General features: G+C 39.8%; 1 protein-coding gene across 2 annotated transcripts in view; it reads right to left on the minus strand.

Annotated features, from left to right (window-relative positions):
- The window catches only part of LOC143133623 (guanine nucleotide-binding protein G(olf) subunit alpha), a 276,765-nt gene that overhangs the window by 181,089 nt on the left and 73,446 nt on the right, over positions 1-22,230 (minus strand). For both annotated transcript variants that reach the window (XM_076293378.1, XM_076293379.1), the window contains exon 5: positions 13,627-13,724. In XM_076293378.1, coding sequence (XP_076149493.1) covers positions 13,627-13,724 — 98 coding nt within the window. The remainder of the gene's footprint in view (positions 1-13,626; positions 13,725-22,230) is intronic.

The following is a 22,230-nucleotide window of genomic DNA, read 5'->3' on the forward strand; positions in this document are numbered from 1 at the left end:
GCAACTTAGAGAACGTTTATTAATGTTTTCATTATGACCACGAGTTCATACACACGAGTCTAACGTGACTAGCTGTAAACTCCGCTAGCAACTTTCCATGCATTCAGTGTAGTTTAGCTTAGTGCTCATGGAAAGTGCAATTCAGTCTAGCAGGAAATGAATGTACATTTAGTTTAGCATTATGTTTATGCATTACCTCCGTATGGTCTACGTCTGTGAGTGTTTAGTGAGTCTCAGAATATTAATAAACTCGTTTAGTGCACCTGAACATTCCATGTCGCACGACTCCCTTGCTAGTAGGGCTGACAGTGATGGTATAAGAATCATGCATGTAATAAAGCCCATTCAACTACTTCTTTTTATTTTGCTTGTGCAGATGCTGTTTTATGTATGCCAGTGTCTGAAGGCATGTTTTGTTTGAACTTTTCCTAAAGGAATAAAAGTAATAAGCCAGTTTTGGTCTCGGTCCCTTCACTGTCTGACTAATAGTTATATATTACTAATATATTAATTATGCTTAACCAACTTTATTATAAGGGGCCCCACACTTATAGCTATATACTACTAATATATTAATTAAGCTTAACCAACTTTATTGCAAGCGTTTCTGGCGCCGACAAGAGTGGCGGCATGTCAAGGTAGCTCCGTGTTTTTTTCTTGAATTTCCCCTTCGGGATCAATAAAGTATCTATCTGTCTATCTATTGTAAGGGTCCTATGGGGAGTGGTTCATATTGGGATAGGCAGAAGCACAGTTTAATATCAATTAGTTAAATAATAATAAGTAATTAACTTTTCTATTAACATATAGTTTGTAAATACACATTTAACATTTAAATGATGTAAGAAATAACTGTTAATTAGTGGCAAAAATACATTTAGTTAACTATTAACACATATTAATACAATATAAGTTAATAGATTTGCTAAAACATTAACATACATTTTTATTTGCAAACAACAAATATTTAATTGATGATGAAAAAACTATTAACTTGTGCCAAATAGATATGTTAGTAACAATTAACAAATATTAACAAAGGGTTAGGTAATTACTAGTTTGCTATTTATTATGGCACCTTATTATGGAGTGTTACCCAGATAACTTTTGATCCATGTGCCATGTGATTTTCAAAAATGAGGTACTGTTGCAATCATTTTGGCAAACTGTACCTGATCAAGCCCACTCTTGCAGCTCCTCCGAGATACAATTCTAGCAATTCTAGTCATTTGAGTGTTAATGGGGTGCTGAGTGACGTCACTCGCCAGCAAATAACGGTTAATAACATAAGAAACAATGGTGCACAAAAGTTTATTTTGCCAGCACAATCATGCACAAATGAAGCACAAACAATTCCAACTATTTTGAAGTCATTTAGGTGTTGATAGGGTGCTGGGTGACTCCAGGTCACTAAGCAAAGTTTAATATCCTTAAGACAGTTTGTGTTCAAATGTTTATTTTGCTTGCATAATCAAGCACAAGCTATGCACAAACAAATAAAAAAACTTGTATTCATATTTTCATCATATTGGGCGTGCCACAACAAAATGAGTCCAGTTCGACAAAATTTTTGAGAAAATCAGCTTTAAAGGAATGTATTGTTTATTTATGTGAGAGTGTTTCTACTTATCTCAATAAGGAACATAAATCAAGAGCCTATGTTGAGTACAAATATGTCTTCTGAAGGCGTAGCCCAGCCAAAAACAGCCCAGCCAAAAACTCCAATACAATTTTGATCAACTTTGAGGGACAGCTATGACCATGCAGGATCATCCAGACCAAACTTGACGATTTTACTATTACTATTCCTATTTATGTACCAGGATGCAAAATGTGAGCCTCCTACATGGTTTAGTTCTTGCGCTATGGGCTTGTGAACTTTGACAAAAAAAGAGGCCAAACAAAATCAACACCCTACTACCCCCGTAAAACTGGCTGTATCTTGGAAAGTACTGATCTTACAAAAAAGTAATTTTACAATGTCTCCTGCGTAACATAGGTACACCTGGTCAGATTTTTTTGAGACCTAAGTGCGTGGGCACTGGTTGAATTGACGTGAAATTACCCTATTGAATCGGACCATTCGGGTGCAATCTCTGTGAGGAATCTGGTCAGCAACAGGTTGGTGTTTCTCCTCCGAAATCTCTTGACTAAAATAGAATTTTTCTTCAGAATAACTATGAGTGGATAGCCTATTTATGATGACTTCTTGAAGAGGCCAAAAGCCAAAACACGAAGTTATCAGACCAAAGAAAACAGAAACTTTTCTCTTCTTATACAGCAAGCATCTGAACAAGACACATTTAGCCTTCAAAATCATATTTCTAGGTAGTTTTACAGTAAGATATGTCAATGAGTGATAGATAAAAGGTTAAGGAATGTGTTCAAGGTGAAATTAGGAAATACATAATTTAGAAATTTTTCGAGACTCTCTGCATTCAAATCCATATATCTCAAAATGAATTGCCGCGACATAGGACTCATTTGGGGTGCCAACTTCACACAGATAAATTCTTAATATGATGAATGGAAGCATTATGACACACTGTAAAAGCAAGTCACTCACATTTCCAAATAGTCATTCACACACTTTACTCCATAACTTACACACACCTCACATATGTACCTCACCCCTCACTCAATTAAAGTTGCTTCATTAGCATGACTTAGCAGGACATAGTATTGCTACTTTTTTTACAATTGTTTTGATTTTTTACAATCAAAAATTCAAAACCAGTATTCACTCTTACTTTTCCTTAGTAAGAAAACAAAGGATACTTTGTCTTTGGGCCTGTGATTATAAGTGTTTTAAAATGTTTCAATATGTAAAGTATGATATATTGATAAGAATGACATATTGAAAGCATGATTGATTAATATGTGCTTGCATAATACGACAGTGACTTGTTTGTGCTTTGCTTAATTTTGGCTGCTTGTAAATACAAAATAAATCTGAACTACGCAACGTATCTGGTCTGCATTTGGGTCTTTGCCTGCAAGCCCTAACAGTAATGCTATGTTTGCCAGATGTAACCGTACCAAAGTGCCACTTCCAAAAAGTTATACTTTTGACTCTATGAAGAATCATCCCAAAAGCGTTAGGGGTCATCAAGATGTTTCTTGGAAAATGGGGGAAAAAACCTTTGGAGAGTTGCAAGATGAAAGCCACAATTAATAAATTGTATTGATCTTACATATAAGTAATTTTACAGTGTGTCTCCTAAATAACATACACCCCTCTTGGACCTGCCCCCCAACTCACCATTCACTCCATTACAGTTCATCACACTCATCCACTCACACACACACATCCAGGCACAAACACACTCCCTCTCTCTCCCTCGATCATTCACATGTGCACACACTCCGCGGGCGAGGGAGAGACGTTCCGGGAGAAGGGGAAAGAGGAGAGAGAAAGGGAGGTAAAAGAAAAAATAAATAAACAGAAAATAAGGCATCCTTAACACATTGATTGCCAATTCAAGCATCCATACCAAAGCATAATAGTCTCTCGGTTCTTGAGCACTCAACAAATTCAATACAGTAGCCAGACGCGTAAAAGTCTTTCGGATATCCAGCACTCATCAGTCAACACATAATAGCTAGACGTGTAAAAGTTTCTGTGTTTTTGAGCATCAACAAAGTCAATATAGCTAGGCCCTTATTAATCCAACACAAATAGTTAGGCTACAGCCTCAATAGAGTAGCCTGACGCAGTCATACTCCATTCTAGTCAGAATATGAGTCTGATACTGCTCCATTGGGATATAATTATGGGGCGTGTTTCAACCGATACAGGGGGGGAATGCCTCTGCACTCAATTGGATAGACCTAACCAATCAGCTATCACCAAATAGCTTACCGTGAGGTGTAGGAAGAAAACACACGAACCATCCTTCTTATCCACAAATGCCTTAACATTGTTTTCTGGTCTTTTGTAAAAGTTAGTGCCGCCAATAACTCCTAGCCTACAACACTCATTAGCGAAATCTAAGAGATACGCAGTAGGCTATTAGGAAAAAACTGATAGCCTATATCCCCTCCGTTTTTAAAAATAATTTTGTTGAACACTTATATGCTACAAACATGTTAAACAACTGGGAAAGGCTGTCGCAAATCCTTCGAACAGGTGGTCAATCAGAGAATTCAAACGAACGAGGGAACATGTTGCAATGCAACAGCGCTGTTTTCCCTTGATGAAAGTGAAACCACGAGTTTTCCAACATCTCAACTTTGGCCAAAGTTTTCAGAAATAATCGTTTTCAGTGATAAAACCTCATTAAATAATATGCATTTTCCATATGGGGTCTTAAAAGCCATGTATCCTTCTAGCCACAGCGTTTTTGTTTCAAACATAAGCCTAATCTAAGCGTGCTCAGATGACGTGATAGACCAGGCGCTGTTGCTCACCTGCCCATCATCGTAAAGCCCGATTTGATTGGTCCGCCCGATCTAGGGCGAGCATACTTGCTCCACAATGGAGCAGAGCCAGACCGAACTTCCCAACCTCAAATGTTGTGGGCGGGACTAAGTTCGGAATGGCACCCAGGCTATCAATAGAGGGCAAGTCCAAAACATAGGCTAGATGTCCTCGATAGAAATCTTTTTCCCCTTTTCTTCCTTTTAACAAAACGTGAAGCCTCATAAGCAAAACATAATAATAATAATAATAATAGTAATAAAAATAAAAATATATGTATATTCAGTTGGCCTGCTATCATTTAGAGAAACGCAAAAGGTATATCCAGACCACCATGGTGTCTTCTTAACAATGTCTGCCCCGTATTAAACTCCAGAAGCCTGGCCAAGTGCTGGGAATCGTTTGAATAGTTCCGCTTCTGCCTGTTGTAAGTTGGACTAATGCAGATCATCCTCTCCATCCTGGACTATCAAAATGGCTGGATACTTCATCTTATGGCCACCTTACACCAAACAACTTTGACAATATTTGGGAAAGATTCTTGAAAGATTGTAGTCTTTTAACTAATGCCCCCCATTCAAGCTTTACTCAAATGACACCAGTCTTTCAAGAATCTTTCCCAAATCTTGTCAAAATTGTTTGGTGTAAGGAGGCCATTAGTTGTGATCTGCATATTGTGCAGACGTTCGCGCAGAGGCCAGAACACGTCCCTCTTCCTCCACGTTTGCGCTGACATGTCCGGAACAATCCTATACCTGCTCTTATTCCCTTTCTCTGGAACTCCTTGAGTTTGTTGTTTTTTGACGGCTTTCAAAATTTTAATTTTTGTCTGGAAATTAAGCACCCAAAGTATTATGCCTCGGGGGCAACTTGCTTTCTCCTTCAATATTCCAAGCCGATAGGCCTTCTCCAAGTCGGCTTCCTTAAGTTTCACCCCCTATTCGGTGTTAAACAATTTCACCAAGAAAGGTATTATCTCGGCTGCTTTTTCGGAATGTTCTGGGACATCGAGAAGTTTTTGATTTTTCTCCCTTTGACGATTTTCAAGCAATTCGATGTATTCCAGGGCCTGGTCAAGCTTCTTTTGCACTTCACCAGTCGAGCTTTGTTGTTTATCCAAACAGCCTCCTGATCATGCACCTCACCTATAAGTACCTCTACCATGTTTTCAATAGAGTCTATTCGTTTTACAAGTGACGAGAGAAGAGTGTTTGTTGCCGCTTGCATATGCAACCATTTGTCGAGTTTTTTATCCACCATCTTAGCGGTGTTCGGCATTTCTTTCAAAGCTTTCACCTTGGTGGTGGCCAGCTGGTCCGTTATGTGGCCCAAGTTTTTAAAGTCCATTTCTTTGTTATTAATAATCAGATGGCAGGATATTGTAGAAATACATTTTATAAGCTTTATTGGATCAATTCCTCTGCGGCGTTCTGGAGGCCTCAACCTCTCCAGTGTCTCACGCCGTGCATGCTCCAGAGAGATGGCTGTTTATTGTCCCTAGGTTTACAGAAACACCTATTCATATTCATGAGTATGGAACTTAAGTAAACTCACAAGTTACACAACAACTGCAACAAAACAGCACAATAATACATAATTTCCAGTAAATATATGAGTTTGCATACTTGTAACATTTTTAATACTACTCTCCCATCATGACATTAAACAATAATTATAATTTAGATTTGTACACCATGGATGTGAAAATGTATACCTAATGTTCTCCTCCTGTCAGCAAGCACACTTAATAAGAAAAAAAACATAAGAAGAACAATAAGTGTGTTTCTTTCAGCAAGCACACTTAATATGTCTATGCTCGTCACCATGCTAGCGTTGTAAAGGATTCCCAATCGTGAGTGACCAGACTATTCACTCGTGAATGAATTTGGCTTACCAGGCAAGATATATACCCCTCAAAAGATTAACTAGATGTACCGCAAGGTGGTACAAAATATGACCCCTGCTTAGTCCTGCACATTCTCTCCGCAAAAATAAATCACGCTTGTCAATTTGTCTCCATCCCCTACTCTTGCAACTTTTGTGTATGTAAATGAGTGTGTGCATGTGTGCGTTTGCTTTTGTGTATGTGTGCTTCTCTTTGTGTGAGATTTCGCTTGTGTGTGTATGGGGGGGGGGGGGGGTAATGGGGTGTGTATGTGTGTTTGCCTGCATGTGTGTTTGTGTGTGTTTTATGTGTCTCTGTGTGTGTGTGTGTGTGTGTGTGTGTATACCACACGTATGACTTATCAGTTTCCTTTATAAAATATTTAGCGAACTCCATCCCCAACGAACTTACATTTGGACATGCATCAGACTCGTGGTGTGAGTGGTATCGGAGCAAAATTGGAGCTGGACAGAGCGGCCGCTCCGACCTCTAAATTAAAAAGCGTTCAACGCTCCAACAAAATTCCATCAGCTCCGCTCTTCCATCAGCTTAACTCACTAGCTCTGGTGCATACCTGTGTGTGTGTGAGTGTGTGTGTGTGTGTGCATGTGTGCGTGTGTATGAGTGTGTGCATACCTGTGTGTGTGTGCGTGTGTGTGTGTGTGTCTGTGCTTGTGTGTGTGTGTGTGTGTGTGTGTGTGTTTATGTGTGTGTGTGTGTGCCTGCGTGTGTGTTGTGTGTGCATGTATCTTTATGTGTGTTTGTGTGTGTCACTAAATGTACACATATTAATTTATTGTATGGTCCTCCATGAACGGAATTCCACCAAACTTGCCTTGCATTCAGAGGGTGTCATAATGATCCTACAGCTCCAATTTTGTGCAGTTTTGACCATGTCAGCCAGAGTTACCTGCGATTACAAAACCTATTTTTTGCTTTTTCATTTCAACTAGGTGGCGCTACATCAAATGAATGGTTATGGGATGGGTTGACATGGCCCCTTAACCCTCTAACCGCCCAAGTCGCAATATTCCGACAAGCGCCATTACTGAATAAAACAGACGATAGACTCGAGTACAGTGTAAAATCTGATTTGTACTCTTTACCATTAGTTGGCAGACATCCAGAGCTTCGATTGAAGCTCATGTTTGTTTGTGAAAGTTTTCAGGAAGTACGCGAGAAACACACATGCATTTCCTCTATAACGCGGAAGTGATGCGGGCCATAGTTTTGCACAAATTGAAGCAGAAATACATAAAATGTTGAAAAAAAATTAATATGTGATTTAGTCTTGGGTCTGTTATTCACCTACTCTGATTCTGAAGGAGAATATCTGCCTTTTGGAGAATACGATCGATCGTCTATTGACAGTGATAGTCACGGTGCGTCTGTGAATGGAGGTGCGTCTTTGCGACAGTGTCCACTAAGCATAACATGCTTATTTCGACCCTCTGCCCAACAAAGCTGGAGGTGCAAGTGGTAATAGTGAAGATAGTGTCCGTAATGGACGTGGTACAGCAGGAGTTGTAAAAATAGTTCTCTGAAGAAGTCACCCGCGATAGAAACTTATTTGACCGGGCTACTTTATTGTATAGTAGCATAAGATTTATGGTTATAGTAATAGTTTACTATTGTTGGTTTACATGTGACTGTTTTCCTGTTCATTTGTTATGTGGGTGGAATGACAAAAAAGAAAGTAAAACTGCTCAAATATGTTCAACATCTAGTATTTACTGAAATGTGCATAATTCGAGGTGATTGCCATCCAGTGACATCATTATATGCAAATTAGATGAATACATTTACCCCCTTTTTAAACTTTTATTCATACTCAATGATTTTCACATTTACAGTAGGACTTTATCTCTGACCACTGTCAAGCCATTGCTTTTGAAATTTTGATGTGAAAATCCAATTTAAACCCTGGCGGCTAAACACTTTACTTGACAGTATCGACATAAGGGTGACATGACACTGTCATGAACAGATGACACTGTCATGACACATGAAACCTAACCCTAATCCTAATCCTAACCTCTAACCCTAATCCTAACCCTAACCCACAGACACTCACTCACTTTTGCACAAGCACAGTAATCACCCCAAACACACGTTTAGATCCATAGTTAAATCACAAATCATCCGCTTTCAACGCATCTGCTCCTTCCCCACAGACCTTCACCATGCCATACAACAACTCTTTCAAGCCCTCCGTAAGAGGCACTATTCTAAACGTTTCCTCCGCCACATCAAGAACTTGACTCTGGCCGGCCTTGCTCCCACTCACTCATACACCCTAAACACTTGCCCATCACCCACTCCCACACCAGACCTTCCTCTTAACCCCAACCCGGACCCCAACCCAGATCCTAATCCCAACCCTTTTCCTAACCTAACCTTAACCCCAACCCTTTTCCTAACCCTAACCCCAACCCTTTTCCTAACCCTAACCCCAACCCTCTTCCTAACCCCAACCCTGACCCACCCCATCTCCTGCCCCTTATTGGCACCTACTCACACGGCATACAACACCTTCACCACACACTGAAACAACACTATACTGAATTCCAAACAACACACCCCACCTTCCAACACCACACACTCATCTCCGCATATAGACGCAATAAAAACCTCAAAGACCTCCTCATACGCACCACCTTCACCCGTCACTTACAACCCCCACCCCCTAAAGAAAACCTACATTTCACCCCTCACTTATTTATCACCAATATCCATAGTCACTGTTCTGCACCCACTAACCCATTAAATTTAGACACTCCCAATTTAGTTTATGTTCTCACCTGCACTCACTGTCACATGTTGTACATCGGGGAAACTGGACATACACTACGCACACACCTCAAACAACATCTGCACAACATACACAAAAATACACTCAACACTTATCTCGTCACACACTTCCAGACGCACATCATCACACACTTGAGGGTCTGTGGCCTTGAAGGGAACCCAGGCTGGACAATTTTACAGAGGAAAAGAGCAGAGAGATTGTGGATTTTAAAACTTCAAGCACTACACCCACAAGGTCTTAATGAAAAATGTAATTAAAGTTTTAAACCACTCTGTGTCTTTTTTATAGCTCCTCTCTTTTATCTCTTCTTTTTAACTTTTATTTAATTTAATTTAATTTTATTTGACTTTTAGATGGGAATAGTGGGGCGAGAACAACTGGCCAGTGCACAATAGTCAAACCAACTACACACTAAAATAAAATTTTAATTCTAATTTCCTAAACCTAACCCCAATCCTAACCATAACTTGTTATGATAAAAACAAATGTCACTTACTAACAGAAGCTTTATGTCATAAACGTTTATGACTTGTTTATGACACCTTCATGACCAGTGTTGGGAACGTTACTTTAAAAAAGTAATTAGTTATAGTTACTCACTACTTGTTCCAAAAAGTAACTGAGTTAGTAACTGAATTACTCTATCATAAGAGTAACTCGTTACCAGGGAAAGTAACTATTTGCGTTACTGTTACAAAAAAAAGTTGCTATATGTCAAAGAAATTGGATTTTTTGAGCAGTTTTGAGCAGCTAGTTGAAATGAGTAGAACAGACAGGTGTTTGTAGGCTACATAACTTTCGATAGATAGATAGATAGACAGATAGACAGATAGATAGAGATAGATAGATAGATAGATAGATAGATACTTTATTGATCCCCAAGGGGAAATTCAAGATATTGCACATCAACAGACCTATGGTTGACTTCAGCCTGTGTCATAGGTTTTTGTTGTGAGGCAGAAAGATCTAGCTTTTGCTGCTTGGAGAACTTTGCTCCGAGTGCTTCTTTGCTAGTGGATGGGGAGCTATCATCTGTGGTGGAGGTATCAGTGTTTTTGGCCACTAGCTTTAGATGCGTGTGTGAGATGCTTCATTAAATTAGAGTTGCTTACAACGGATGTCGACACAGTCTTCGCTCCTGGACATAATGTACACATTACATGCACGTTCTTGCCTTGATGAATTTTAAGTATATCTCCACCTTGAAAATGCCAACTTTTCGGATTGCTCCTGATCTCTGCTGTTTCGTCGAATCTCTATTTTAGCTGTTGTGTGTTTGTGGCACGTGTGCTGGCAAGTGTGTAAAAACACTGGCTCTGATTGGCTATCATGAAACTCTCATGACTATCATGACTCTGCCTTAGCCAATCATAATCGCTTACGTCGTTATTAACCCACCTCCTCACTAGCTGTGAGCCAGGGTGCGTTCGGATTACACAGTTTATTCAATCAATGCATAGTAACGCACGGCATTTAACGTCCAGTAACGTTAACAGCGTTGTAACGACGGGAAAAGTAAATAGTTAGATTACCCAGTTAGTGAAAAAATAACGTCGTTACCTAACGCCGTTCTTTTAAACGGCGTTATTCCAAACACTGTTCATGACAGTGTCATGACCAAAAATTCTAGAGCAGAGCAAGATAGACCAGTTACGTCATAGGCATGAAGTACGCTCTGAGCCCGACAGGGCGCCATTTTGGTAAGTTCAGCGCAACATTTCATATACAGTTCCAATTCTATGAGCCCACCTGAACAGCTGTTTTTTTCTTTTTTTTACTCGGTAATGAACTGCAAGAACTGACAGTGTGAAAGGACCGATTTATCTTTTTCAAAGTTTACACTGAATAAGGAGAGGTATATAGGCCTATTATTTAGACAGAGAGGCCCTAATGCACTGGTAAATAGATCACATAAATTCCCATTGGGAGACCGTATACTGATAAGCTAGCTAGCAGGCAAACTTAGCTAACGTTAGGCTATATTATCATCATTTTTTTTTTCTACCCGTAGGCTATAAATTAACCCTTTGTTCAAGGCCTGCTTAAACACAGCGCATAGGCTACAATATTATCAATCACTATAAGGTTGAGATTTCACTTAAGCGTTTGATGTTCATAACTTAAATAAATGCAAATGGTAGGTCTGCTTGACACTAATTATTATTGTTTCCATGCAGTCAATAAACTCCCAAATTGTCCTGCTTGCCTATGTGAAATGCATATGACCACAGAAGTTCGTTTTCAAAAATCATTAGGCCTATTTACAGGCTGTAGCCAACTTAAAACACGTCCAGATAAATCTAAACGTTGAACTTAATTTGTGCCATGATATGTTTGAAAACAATTCGCTTGAGTTACAAATTATCTTGTAGTCCTATTATTATTTATTTATCTAGGCCTACTGTAGGCTAAATCCTCAAATGATGGCCGGGGTCTTTTATTTACTTACAGGCTGCGTAAGCACAAGCACGGCCCCAGCTATTATCCGAGGCCCGGCTATAAATAGAATCCCGGCCATAACACTACCAAGACAATCTTGCTACCGCCATAACACTACCAAGTCATGCTACCGCCACTAATTCAATCAAATTCTGTGGGAAACACTGTACTATTACTGCACGTCGCTGTTTTATTCAGAAAATGCTGATTAACATGTAAACGGAAACATTCCTGTTTCTGCTGGACATGGACACATCTTATTCTGAATATTGCCATAACCAGAATCTGGTCCGGAATATCGGAATATGGTGTGCATGGGAACGTAGTCAATGATGTGTGGTATAATTTTTATATATGGTTCTCATTTACTGATTTTTTTAGTTTAACCATGCATATGTGCTATGAGAAAATGGTTCCCTTCATTCTTCTGTGTCCCTGAAGCCTCCCTCTGTGGAAATTTCCAGAGAGTGTGAAGAGTTTGTTGTAGGGTGTCTGATTGTCTTCACCCCAAGGACACAAACATACCTAGGTCATTAGAAGGTTATGGGGTTTTGTAACATTCTTATCTCTGTTAATACTAACTGGATGGATTGTTGGGGGGAAGTATGTTGTGATTTTCCATGTGTGTGAGTTAAGGGTATAAGAACTGGCATCACTCACAGCTATGTGGGATTCTTATTTGACTGTGGGTAACATTACCCCGGTATCAACAATAAGATAGATAGATAGATAGATAGATACTTTATTGATCCCCAGGGGAAATTCAAGGTCTCAGCAGCATACATACAACACAAACACATTCAAGCTGCAGTCTCACACTGGCTTGGCTTGAGATGGTACTGTTACCCTGAATTTCTGATTTTATATTGGTAGCACAGTCAGCTTTACTGGTTGGTTCACTGTTTGCTAAAAACCAGAGCCTCTGGTTAGACTGAACTTGACTTATTACTCCGGGACCCTCCCCTTCTCATACACAATGGCATACAGTGGCAGACTCGCTCCCTCTCAATTTTTCAACATTAATAAAAAAAACATTGGTAAATTTGCAGATCGCACATGTGCAATTTGTTGCGTGAACAGTCTGAAGACCTGATATGTCTTTACCCCACACAACCTAAAAAACTGCTTCTTATTAGAGATGCACGATAGATCGGCTGGTGACCGGAATCGGCCGATTTTCACGTGATCGGCCATGACCGGCGACCGGCCGGTCAGTCTGAGACATGCCGATTTTATGCCGGTCAAATACACTCGTGCGCCGCAATTGTAACAACACCCAGCTGAGTTTGCAAAGTTTGAAGAAGCTAGCAACCAGGCCAACACTCAGGGCTGGATGTAGGGCTACAAAGAAAGCGGTAATAGGCTACTGAGTTTTTCTATGCAGCAAACGCTGTGCTTTACCATTGGCCTACTGCGTGGAATTTACTAAGCTGTCACTTCATTAGGCTACGTAAACATCGCTCATCACCGCCCGTCACTGCCGCTAATTGCGTGCCCACAGCTGAACCACAAGCCTGCTGAACGGAGATAAAAGAGAGAAGCATAAAATGGGTGTTCCATAACTTAACTTAATCCATAATTTGATACTGCATCTGAAGTTAGACTTGAAAAAGAATCTGTCTGCTCACCGGTTCCATTTTTTTTAACAGCCATTTCATCATTGATAAGTTGATTACATGTGTATATTAACATGTTCTATCAAAGAAAAGATAGAAAATAACTATTTGTGTGTGTGTTGTAAAATGGTTAGAAGAAATGAAATCGGAATCGGCTAAAATCGGTATCGGCAGGTCAAACTCTATGAAAAATCGGAAATCGGTATCGGCCCAGAAAACTGCAATCGGTGCATCTCTACTTCTTATCATTTGTTTATTTCTTGTTGATTTTACCAAAGAACTGACATGCAAATCACTTACATGTTCAAAATTGTTTACAGTTTCAGTGAGGTACATCATCAATGTACCGCAGGCTGTCCTGTTACTCCAAAAATTAAACTAACATTCCTCCTTTGTGTATACACCTACAAATATACAGATATTGTGGAATGCAAGAACAAACTTCAGAACTCACTAGTGTGCACAGTCGATGAGCTGGTATTCATTGGATCTCTCGTAACATGCTTTAACTCCTTCATCGTCCCAAAGTTTCTTTGCATGGTCAAAGAACTCCTGGAAAAGGAAGAAAAGGTTAGGAATCTGAGAAAATACAGCTGTAATAGATCATGCAAACCAATGTATAGTGCATGATTTTACCATTTGGAGTATGATTTTTAACAACACCCATAGTTTTCTAGAGAAAATCATTCAGTAACTGCTGGACAAACCATTGCCATTCCACATCCACCTCAACAATGGACTTGTTGACAAGCATAAGAACCCAGAACCCATAATGCTTTTCAGCGAACAAAGACTGCAAATAATAGCAACTAAGCTGGAAAAAATGTGAGAAAGTAATGAGCTATGAGATGCTAAACTTCACTAAAAGGTCAAATGTCTATAGTAAGGCTAACACAACTGTTACACAGTTTTAATGTTTTTCCCTAAATCTGTTATTTTGGATCATATGTTAACATCTACCTCCAGTTGTTTGTACAGCAAGGTAAATAAGTATTGAACACATCAATTTTGTTTTCAGTAAGTATATTTCCACCTGAAATTTTCAACAGACACTAGTATTAACTCGGGAAACCCACAAATATAAAGAAATCCAAACATGTGTGGTGAAAAGTTCATGTGAATAGCCTGATTTGAAATATACTTACTGGAAAAAATGTTGACACGTTCAGCCCATAAGCATACAATAGGTTATATGGAACTCTAGCAACCATGGTTATAAATGTAGAATACACAAACACTCCTGAATGTCCATTGAACTCAGAAAAGCCACACCTGAAAGTGGCGTTGGCATGGAATCACTTTTTCATGCCAGATACCGATGTATGCCACAACTTTGAGTATCTACTAATACCGATACCAATCCAAGTCCGTCTTTTCCATGTAAGGTTAGCTAAGCTGTAAATACATTTCCCTGGATGCATGTCAGAAACGTAGCAATGGGTTCAGTCCAGCATTCCCAACCATTTATGGCTCAGCCATAGTACAGTGCTACAACTAAGATACAGAAAGCACAATAATAAGCAGGTGAACAATAATAAGCAGCTGAACATTAATATAAAAATAAAATAACTATTTTGATATAAGTCAATATGCAAAAAGACAGCTGTACTATGGAGTGCTCTAGGTCTACTCAGCCTTCTCTTCCCCTGAAACCCTGGCCCCATGATCTCACTCAAGACCCTGCATTTGCAGTCAACTACATGTGGGTTGACTGGTAAAAACTCACTGTACTTCATGATCAGTTTGACTCTAAATGCGACACAAGGACGTATTTGCTAGGCTTCCTAATGATATTATCAATATGTTCAATTGAACTATTATTATGTTGTCTTGCAGCTTATTTTTATTGGGTCGTGATACGGATGGAGGAGAATTTCTTTGTGAGTTGTTGTGACTTTTTGCAACTGTGTGTATGATGGTGATACAGTATGTAAGACACTGGGCAGTCACAGCCATGGCTAGCTTATCAAATGAGCACATATGGCTTAAGATTTTTGTGACAAGGAAACGTTGGAGTGTTGCCATTGATTGAGAACTGTAAGCAGCACAATCACTTCATACTGTTCATGCTGCTCACCTGTGTTCCATGTGACACTAATCCCGGCGCAGTGAGCTACCTGCAACAACAGCGGCGCTCGGGGAGCAGTGAGGGGGCACTTCAAGGGCATTTCAGCCGTGCCTACTGGTCGGGGTTCGAACCGGCAACCCTCCGGTTACAAGTCCGAAGCACTAACCAGTAGGCCACGGCTGCCCCAAATCCAATCCGATCCGACCGCTATCACACCTTAATTTATCTTTATACAACAGTAATCCGGTCAAAATATTTATTAATTTCTGATTGTACGAAAGGGCATTCCATGAGTGACGATATATCGGTACATCCTCACTCTTCACCGCTAGTAATCACTTCAATTTTAACTAATGCAATTAGCAAATCTCGAAGGCTGCTATTAGTCATACAGCTCATGACTATGACCTAATGGTTAATTATGTTACATCTAAGGCTTGCAAAATCATGTTGTCCTCCTTTTGTGAGACGGTCACGTTCACTAATCAGGAGTGCCATAGTCCTCATGCATTAGGTCATTCTCATTCTTGGATTAGGGCTCCAGAAAGCGACCAAACAGCTTTTGAGACAGTCGGAGTATTTTTTATAACTACTCTACATCTGCAAATCTGCAAAGTTTTTTTTTTTATTATTTCATGTTGAAAAATGAGGAGAGCCCGAGTCTGCCAGTGTAGATCAATGGGTGTGAGAAGGGGAGGGTCTGGAATTGATAAGTCAACTAAGCCAAAGGCTCTTGGTTTAGTGCCTAACCCAGTGAAAGTGACTGTGCTACCAATATCCAATCAAAAAACTAGGGTCTCTGACAAAACTAACTGTCATACTGCAGGAAATATGAACATATAGGATCGAATATTTATTAATTTCAGTTGCCTGACTTGTTAATAAAACAAAAGCCCATGACTCAAACATGGTCTATTACAGTGTTTCTCAACCGGAGTGCCGCGGCACCCTGGAGTGCCTTCCGGCATCCTCAAGGGTGCCGCAGAAACGTGGCTGACACTAGGCTAATAAAATGAAATTGAAATAAATGAATGCATAATTTTGGAATCTTTCTTCTAGCTTTATCACGCAGTTAAGTAAATGGAGGCCACATCAGAGAAAATAGTTCAGATTATTTTTTCTAACGCCGAAGCTGCAATCATGGTTTGGAACATAGCCTGTATGACATCTACAAATATTTACAGCACTTGATAGCAGATTAGTTGTCATAGCGTTGTGTCGCGGTTAATTAGCCAGCAACATGGACAGGTTTTTGAAAAGAAAAGCTCCAGAGGCTGATACATTAGGCCTTAACATCATCCTCTTCATCTTGTGGTCCTTCAGTGAAGGAGGTAGAGACCTAGCAAGACTATGAAGACTACGAAACGACAGTGTGATGAAAATTCTCACGTTCGGATTCATCTTCCAGGGTGGGTAGTAGGCCTATCACGTTACAAGCCTAACGCACGAGTAGAAAAGTATTTTTTCCAAGGAACGGCAACTTTCCATATACCTTTTTCAAAACTGTACTTCTACTTTCACTCAAGTACATTTTTGAGCAAGTAATCTACTCTTTACTCTGCTACAATTGCCTTTCGTTACGAGTAGGCCTACAAGTTTATTATTGGAGGAGAAAGACCACCCCTCCCTCGGTGCACAGCGGCTTGGGAGAAAAGAAACAGGGCTTCAGAATGCATCGCTACGATGCCCCATGATTATAAAAGTAATGACTGGCCTAACCATGTTGTAGCAGCCTACTACACTACTAGCCTATGAGAGCTGTGGACCAGGAGCTACGTGTGTGTCAGGCATCCATTGCTGCGAGAATAGAGCGTTTGTGTGCATCGTCCCAGGCCCAAGTCTCTCACTGAGTAAGTCACACTCCTGTGTGTGTGTCCATGTGTGTGTGCATGTGCATGTGTGTGTGTGTGTGTGTGTGTGTGTGTGTGTGTGTGTGTGTGTGTGTGTGTGTGTGTGTGTGTGTGTGTGTGCATGAGTTGTAGTATGCTACTGTATGCTTTATGCATTTGTTGGTCTTCAGAGACAGTGTGTGTATTTTTTTTAAAGTTTGGGGTGCCTTGAGATTTTTCATTCATGTAAAGGGTGCCGCGATTGAAAAAAGGTTGAGAAACACTGGTCTATTAGCTAGGTGGTCTAAGTTACTGATTTAAGAAAAACAAAGCAAAGATCAATAAAATGGCACAACAGCATGTGTCACTAACAAAAAGAAAATGATCCTGCATTGGATATTTGAAATTAAACTTGTTAACCCTGAAATTAAACTTGTTCAACCCTTAAAGTCTTTGTCTGCCCTAAGTGGCACACACAAACTCCCACTTTAAGTGATGTTCACTGTATCTTTTTTAGGAAATTGCGACTTTGTCTTTGTCTAGAACAGGGAAACGATTACTGAGTTCTCTGGAACACAGCATAATAATCTAAAAGAAAATATCTATGTGTGCTTCACATCTAATATATGCTTCACATTTCGCTCCAGAGGACAGGCAATAGCTCATGTCAACTATGGCCTACATGATCACAGGAAATGCACAAAACATTTGCAAAGGTTGCTGTTGCTAAAGGGCATCTTTTGTTAGTAGGAGTTATTTTGTTTTTGTGGTGTTTAGTGAGAATATTGTGTATTTCCATGCCTTTTTCATGTCTCTGCAGGATACTGCAATTGGAATGCTGTGCCTTCATGAAAAAGGGATTGTTTGTAGTTGTAGTACTTGAAGGCTACAGGCATTGGGACTTTGTGACGTCGGCACCAGAGATATGGCTGCCTTCGCTCAGTGTCCTCCTCAACTTTACATTTCTTTAATCTTTCTAGTTTTATTTTCACACTTTTTATCAATGTGTCAAATGCTGATCACTTACGATAGACAGACCCTCTTAGATATTATACTGAATCTGCAATCTGGAATGACATCGAGGGACTTTCAGTTAGTTTACCCGGTTGTTTACATTGGTTACCTGGGAAGAAGCACCGTCGGAGGATAAGAGGGAAAAGAGCCGGGATCTTGGTCAGATTGAGGAAAATACAACATTGTCCTCCCCTTCCTAGAATTCTCCTTGCTAACGTCCAATTACTGGATAACAAGCTGGATGAATTCAGAGCCAGACTGGCGTTTTGATGAGATATCAAAAACTGCAATGTCTTTGTTTTTACTGAGACGCCTCAATTACAACCTCTACCATTCTACCAGAGGGGTTCTCCATCCTTTGGCAGGACAGAACAACTGAGTTGGGCAAGGACAGAGGAGGTGGTGTGTGTATTCTGGTTAACAAATGCTGGTGTATGGATGTACACACAACATTGACAGGATGCTCTCCTGACCTCCAACATCACATGGTTAAATGCAGGCCTTATCTGCGCAGGGAATCCTCAGCAGTCTTTTTCATCACTGTTTACATTCCACCACATCACCACACGAGCGCTGGACGACTTGATTTATGAAATCATCGATTAGTACGAAACTCTGCATCCAAAGACTGCATTCATCATAGCCGGCGACTTCAATAAAGCCAACTTCAAGAAAGTTTTACCGAAGTACCATCAACATGTGAGCTTTCCAACTTGAGGAGATAACACCCTGGACCATACATACACTCCATACAGCCATGCCTACAAAGCCCACCCCGCCCAGTCGTTGGCAAATCGGATAACTCTTCTGTCCTGCTACTGCCAGCCTATAAGCAGAGGCTAAATGTGAGCAGCCTGTGATTCGTACAGCGCTTGATGGATCATTCAGACAGACGCTACCTTGCGTGACTGTGTTCTAGGGGTGTGATACAACAATGTCACAATATTTGTCATTAAGGTAAAAATCTGTCTCTTGGAGTAGTAGTAGCTAGCATGACTGATGAGTCTGATGAAATTAGCAGAGAAAATGCCCCAGCCACATTTATAAAAAAAAAATGATACCAACATTTTGGGTATCCGCTAGAAACAATAATACGACTCCATTACACCGTTTCCCCTAAAACACAGCATAACCGCTACTTTAAGAACCCCTATGCTTCAATGTGCTGCCACGGCGCTCAGTCTTGCACAGCTGACTTCAAAAATATATAGTTAGCCAGATTTATGGATTTGTGTTGAATCTACGCAGCTTACAGTAATACCCTCGCACAAAGGGTTCTCCATTGAAACTTGAGGAGATAACACACTTGGTGGCTAGCGTGTTACTGTAGCTCTGCACTTCACTGGGAGTTGAGGGAAAAGTAAACAAAACTCCGTGGAGGGAGTGATGTCACATTCTTCAAGGAGCCACAGCACTTTTACAAGGGTCTACTCACAGTCTTATGGTAACGTCTGATTTTACTCGCTAGGGAGAGATAACGTAGAGGAAGTGCAAAATAGTCTTGTTAATAATTGCTTAAATTAAATGAGGTGATAATGAAATTAAATGTGGAGACATTTCGGTTTATAATAGCCTGCTTTTTACACATTTTATTTGATACTCATTATTATTTATTTTTAGGCTTATTGAAAAAAAATGTGTTCCAATTCATTGCATTTTTATCAGGGTATAGGGCAATTCCTTCCCATGGAAAAAAAAAGTTGTGCATACGCAAATAGAACTGTTGTTAAAATCTTCATTTAGGTCTATATTTTATTGTTTGTAACTGATCTGATTGAATTTGATGGAGAATGACACTCTTTTTACATCATAAATATGGTGTGCAACCATACAGAAACAAAATTTTTCACATGGTAATATTATACATATTTCAAAAGTGGATAAATGGACCCAATGTTCAAACAAATTGTGTCATTTGACAAATTCCAGATTGACAAGGGAATGGTAGAGTAATGTCTATGCTCAGCTTGCCTTTAAGAGCACAACTCCTTACATTTGTAAGGCTTTTGTTTTTAAGTCAGCAAGTTCCATGGCCATGTCACATCCATAACGTTTTATAGGAAAAGTTTATGCTACACATACAGTGTTGATGCGACAATGTCCATAGTGTCTGTGCAAAGCTGATTTATATCAATGTAAAGTGTGATGACCAAATTGTGCCCCTTTCTTACTTTTAAAACTTTTAATGGTGCGTTATGGATGTGACGTTATGAATGTTACATAATGTGAATTTACAAGACTGGGGACTTTATTATACCTCAAAGCCGATAAAACGTCTGTTCTGGTGGCATGTCAGTTTCAACGCATTTCAACTTAGTGTTTACAACTGACATTTCAAAGATTATTAGGTTTATCAAAACCACAGGGAGGCCTTGCCTAACCATTAGCAAAACAAACATAATATTAAAATACCTCCAGTGATTAGCCTAGCCATAGCCTATTTTCAAGTGGCCTAATAACGAAAATCTGAGCGATTATCTTCCTGTAACTGTCATACTGTTGTTGTACAGTAACTGGATTATCGTGTTAGCTGGTGAAGATGGCTGACTTTGCAGCTGGAGTTAACATAGCAACCTCCTTCTGTTGCAGATCTGTTCAGCCTGCCGTTCACGTCTGCTTAACACAGTTTAATTTTAAATGTGACGCGATATGACGGCATTTGAAGTGTCAGGTCCTCTGTAGCTAATACCCACAGAGTAACATGAGTAAGGGCAGCAATAAACTAGATGTACCGCATAGCGGTACAAAATATGACCGCCTCTCAGTCCTGCATATTCTCTTCGCAAAAATAAATCACGCTTGTCAATTTGTCTCCATCTCCTACTCCTGCAACTCATGTGCATGTAAACGAGAGTGTGCATACAGTATGTGAGTTTGCTTTTGTTTATAAGAGTGTGTGTGTGTGTTTATGTGTGTGTGTGTGTGTGCGTGTGTGTTTGCATGCCCACATGCGTATGCGTGCCTGTGTTTATGTGTCTGCATTCATGTGGATGGGTGTTTGTACATGTGTGTGTGTGTGCGCATGTGCGTGTGTGTGCATGTGCGTGTGTGTGCATGTGCATGTGTGCACGTGCGCGTGCATGTACTTTATGTGTGCAAATCACAAATGAGTGGGTATGGGTTAGGTTGATGCGGGCTCTTGAGACTAACATACCAGAAATATTTTGTCATCTTGGGTGCAACGGTTCAGGTAGGGCTAGTTATTTAGGGGAGTGGCCACCAAGTTTCATGTTCCCTGGTGTTTCAGTAACCCGGGAATCACTGACCAAAATTGATGACAGTAAAAAGAAAAAAAATTATTTCTTTTTTATATTTTAAATGACTTGTTGTCCTGATTCTTCCTGTGGATCTTAGTGGGCACTGAGGAAGCAATAATTTCATGGCTAGTTTTTCATGATTACTATTTCAATTGTTTCATATCAAAATTCACTACTTAATTAAGTGTTTTATGTAGTTTGTCGAGGACTGGTTCAGACACGTCACATCCATAACGTGAAACCGTCACATCCATAACGCCAGTTTTTCCTACAAAATGCATTACGAAAATGACGCATAGTTTCAAAAACACACTTTTTGTGTTCATTCAAGTCTCCTTCATGGTACATATATCATAGTTTCGGCAGTTTCCTTCAAAATTCACAGAGTTTGTAGAAAACCTGTAATCTCTCACAAAAGTGTGTCCATTTCATGTCACATTCATAACGCTGATAAAATGCCTTGTATTCTTAGGATGAAATTGATTATATGAAATTTGAGGATTTCTCAGTATTCAGAGGACAGAGGTTGCATTAAAAGTTATGCAAATTAATTCACTGATACTAATTTTGCCCCCACTCTAAGGCATTTTGTTTACCAATATGAGTCCAATTGTCACCTCCATAACGCTGGAACTGCCCTATACAGAAATCCTGAGGTGAAATTCAAAACCTTTTAATACCTTTTTTAATACCTTCTCAAAAAATTAAACACCACAGTGATTTTTATCGGTAAAAACTGTCTTAGCCAAATTTGAAGCAGTTATTTTAATCTATTGATCAGGGCAGGGCCGTAGTCACCATAGACATTGAGGGGGACGTGTCCCCCCCAATATTCAAATATGACCAAAATATTCGGACCCAATATTCGGACATAGAAAAATAAAGAAAGA

The sequence above is a fragment of the Alosa pseudoharengus genome, unplaced genomic scaffold, assembly GCF_046254945.1.
Source record: "Alosa pseudoharengus isolate Yale_2024_CS ecotype anadromous, Long Island Sound unplaced genomic scaffold, YU_APseudo_1.1 YU_APseudo_1.1_scf_2, whole genome shotgun sequence".
NCBI classification, from domain to species: Eukaryota; Metazoa; Chordata; class Actinopteri; order Clupeiformes; family Clupeidae; genus Alosa; species Alosa pseudoharengus.